Genomic DNA, 3,969 nt, shown 5'->3' with positions numbered 1-3,969 from the left:
TTTTTTTGATTTTATATTCCCAGATTTGTTACAAAAAAATTCGGAATCCGTTTTGCACAGCGAATATATCATCCACTGGGAAAATCACGTGTATTGGGTCAAACAGGTGTGTGTTGTGGGGTGATTGGCTAGTCTGGAGAATGCTCACAAGGCATCCCGGAAAGTGGCCCGTTGTCTGATGAAAATGGGCTTTCCTGTCCGATTTGGACGCTACCGTGTTGTAAATGTGTTTATTTCGACTTTTCTGTCGTTCGGAATTGATATATACTCGTTCCATGCCCGTCATGTTCGAGATGACTCTGTTTTGTAATTTGAGTGTCATAAATGGTTGTGGATAGTGGGAGGAGGGAGTTTGAGAGTGAGATGCACCCAGGGGCGACTTATTCCTTCAAGGATAGTTCAGTGTCCTTCATAATATTCGCCACTGGGAGTATTTCCGCCACGGGTTGATTGTGGTGGGGTCTCACTGTTGCAGGGGTGACGGTGGAGAAGATTGAGGCTGATTTAGACCGGCTGTACCCCTATTTGATGGAGTTTGCTTCCGAGAAACCCAGGAAGGTCAAACATGTTTACAATGGAAAGAATAAAAAGTTGCGTTTCATGTCGAAATATTTGCAATCCTCGAGTGAGGACGACTCTTTTGAATCTCAATTTAGTACGGATGATGATTAGAGTATTACTCCCACATGACTATTTCATACTTATTACTTTCTCATTAGTTCATTATATTTCCCTGTGTAAATTATTCGAGTTGGTTACTTGCTGTCCAATAGCACGAGGGTTACTGCTGGGTGTATAGACTTGTATGCAGAAAACTGTTCTTAAAGGGATAGGGATCGTTCTTATAAAGTATTGTTTGGAAATTCTCTTTTAAAAGTCCTCATTTTTTTACTTTTTTAAATAACTTCAGTAATAAAAAAATATGAAGAATGTCGCCGCCATCCGCGTTACACATTTTATCGTGTTACACACGTGACCTATATTGTGACCTAGATTCTGATCTGAATCCCAATTTTCATCTTGATTTGTGGACTTTAAAGCTCATTCGGACGAATTTAAGATTTTTCTATACCTTTCGATGTAGAAATCAATTCAGCGAATGAAATCTATCAATTGGAATTTATAGATTTGCAGTCTGATCATGTTCTTAAAACGATTTTTTATTCAAATCTTGTAACATTGTGGAATTTTATGAGAAATATGTTCAACCGTGTGGAAAATATCAGCTGTTAGTAAACTATTCCAAAAAAATGATATCTTTATTTGGAAGTACTTTTGTATGCGAACAGTTATTTCAAAAATGATAAACACGAAAAACAATCATAGAACAAGAATTACGGATAATCATCTTAATGATGTTTTAATTTTAGCGTCCACGACCTATGCACCTAATATCGATGAACTCTCGAACAATAAACGACAGTATATGAAAAATTAAACAGCAAATTCAATTAAAATAAAATTTACTCGTTGTTAGGTTAAATAAAGTTTTATTCACTTAATTAATATTAGCCTTAAATAAATAAAACAAATTATTCGTCCCGCAGACCAATAATTTTTTATAATCCGGTCCGTGAAGTCTGAAATTCTGCCGACCCCTAGGCTAATAAAAATGATGGAGCAAAAAATTGTAATTGCTCAAGATGATTTGGAAACTATGAAGTCTGAATTCACATTTGACAACGCATTATGGAGTAAACAAAATGAAAGAATATTCTGAAAACTATTTATTAGTATTAAGAAGTTAATTATTCAAAAAGTTTGTGCTGAATGTGTAGTCTGTGCTTAAAGTCAGTCGTTAAAAGCACATATTCCTTTAATAAATATTAAAGCAAAAGCTCCAAGAGAGCGTTACAAGATGGATATGGTAGATTTGAGTCGCTGGTCTGAAGAAAATCATATTCTCAAACATATTTTTAACATAATCGATATTTATTCCAATATAAGTATTCATTCAGCAACGAAAAACTCACCGTTTATCTTATTTCACTGTACTAAAGGGTATAATACATTTATGCGGATTGAAAGTGACTTTAAATATTATAATGTTTAGATATTGGTGAAGATAAGAAAAAAGAAATATCAAACTTGAATTGTGAACAAAACGAACAAAAAATTGTGAAGATGATTTTAAAATTAAATAAAATCAAGGTATATCGAAAAATGTTTATTTTAGATGTTGAACTTAACAATGAAAAATATTATCAAAGTATTAAAAGGAAAAGAAATTTAAACAATAAGCCAATAGAAATTGGAGATTTGGTCTCAATCGTAAAGGACTTTAATAGAAATCAAAAATATAAAAAAATGAAATTATTTAGCTTAGTGATATTAATTTTTTTATGCGCAGTGAATTGGGTTCAGCGATTTAATTTTACAGGATTAATATCAAGAATTATTCGTGTCAAATATAGGTCATATATAACAAAATATAGGTCACGTTTGTAACACGATTGAATGTGTTACGCGGATGCCATGCCACAAAGAATGTTGTTGAATTACGTAAAAGAATACTTTTTGTCAATGAAAGTTGTTCTTTGGAAATCAGACGTTTCAAAAAGCAATATTTTTATATCTTTGATTTAAAACTTTGTGATATGAAAGGAAGAAGATCATTACAGAATTTTGTTTTCTAAAATGGCTGCACTCTAACACTTTATATTTATATATTGAAAAGGCATTTTTTAAGTCTTTGATTTGGTCTAAAAGTCTGACACTACTCCAAACTTGGCCTGAGTAATCATGTCCCTCACTGGGTGATTCCCTACAGTAGTCGAGAATGTTCTCAAATGGACCAATGTGAGGGGACACCCAACACAATGGTTAAATTACTCTTCCAAAACCTCTCAGGACGTATCCAAAAAAGCTCGGTTATCGTCACTGCATGGATGAATTGTCACTAGTAATTAATTTGACTAAAAAATGAAATTAAAGCAACAGAAATTGAAACACGAATTGACCACAAGACTAAGAGTCAAATATAGGTCTTTTGCTTGTTAGATAACAATAAATCCCTATCATTGAGTATATGGAAGTTTAAAAATTTTATTGCGACTTAAATAAAAGAATAAAAATATATTTACCGGTTATTTGTACTGGTTGACGTTGTACTGTTCAGTCCCAATAAATGGCTCTTTGGATTGACAAATACCGTCCATCAACCTTAGACGAACTGGACTACAATAAAAAACAAGCCTCATTTCTCAAACAATTAGTCCAATCTCACGATTTCCCCAATCTACTAATCCACGGCCCAAGCGGAAGTGGAAAGTCAACTCGAATTGCAGCCATTTTACGAGAACTTTACGGCCCTGGCAGTTCAGTAGTAAAAAACGAAGTCCATCACATTGAAACACCGTCAGAAAAGAAAATAGAATTCCACTCCATTGGCTCTGCCTATCACCTGGAACTGACTCCCAGCCAAGTCGGCAAATTCAACGACCGTCTCGTCGTGCAGGACGTCATTAAATCCGTCGCCCAGACACAGGCCATTCGGAAGGGCTCTGTAAAGTTCAAAGGCATTTTTCCTCTCCTGACTTTTATAGTCATCGTCTTAAACCAAGTGGACCAACTGTCTCGTTCAGCTCAGAATGCTCTCCGTCGGACAATGGAAAAGTACTCTTCTGCTTGTAGACTGATTCTCTGTGCGGAGACTCTCTGCAATATAATTTCCCCATTGAGGTCTCGGACTCTTCCTCTGAGGGTTCCCTGTCCTTCCGATGACGACGTAATTTGTGGATTGATTTGGTAGGTTGTTAGGATTTTGAATACAGTTTGTGATTCTGAACAAATTTCCCGTCGGCCGTGTATTTTTGAAATTGCAAAAATGGCACAAGGAAATTTGCGGCTTGCACTTTTGGCTTGTGAAGCTTTGAATGAGTTTGTTTTATTTTTGTTGATGGAAAGGAAGGCTGATGTTGTTGATCGAGGGGAGTGGCAGAGATATCTCCACGCTACTGCAGAAATGAT

General features: G+C 35.3%; 1 protein-coding gene across 1 annotated transcript; it reads left to right on the top strand.

Annotated features, from left to right (window-relative positions):
• The first annotated feature begins 3,127 nt into the window (after window positions 1-3,127).
• LOC115227722 (replication factor C subunit 3-like) lies at window positions 3,128-3,751 on the top strand. The gene has a single exon (XM_036498718.1). It carries the CDS (start codon window positions 3,128-3,130, stop codon window positions 3,749-3,751), a length of 624 nt encoding a protein of 207 aa, XP_036354611.1.
• The last annotated feature ends 218 nt before the right edge of the window (window positions 3,752-3,969 follow it).

Source organism: Octopus sinensis, unplaced genomic scaffold, assembly GCF_006345805.1.
Source record: "Octopus sinensis unplaced genomic scaffold, ASM634580v1 Contig07101, whole genome shotgun sequence".
NCBI classification, from domain to species: domain Eukaryota; kingdom Metazoa; phylum Mollusca; class Cephalopoda; order Octopoda; family Octopodidae; genus Octopus; species Octopus sinensis.
This window is presented reverse-complemented; position numbering and strand designations above follow the sequence as displayed.

Excerpts from the sequence above, each read along its gene's own strand:
- LOC115227722 (XM_036498718.1), top strand. The coding sequence starts at position 3,128 with ATGGCTCTTTGGATTGACAAATACCGTCCATCAACCTTAGACGAACTG.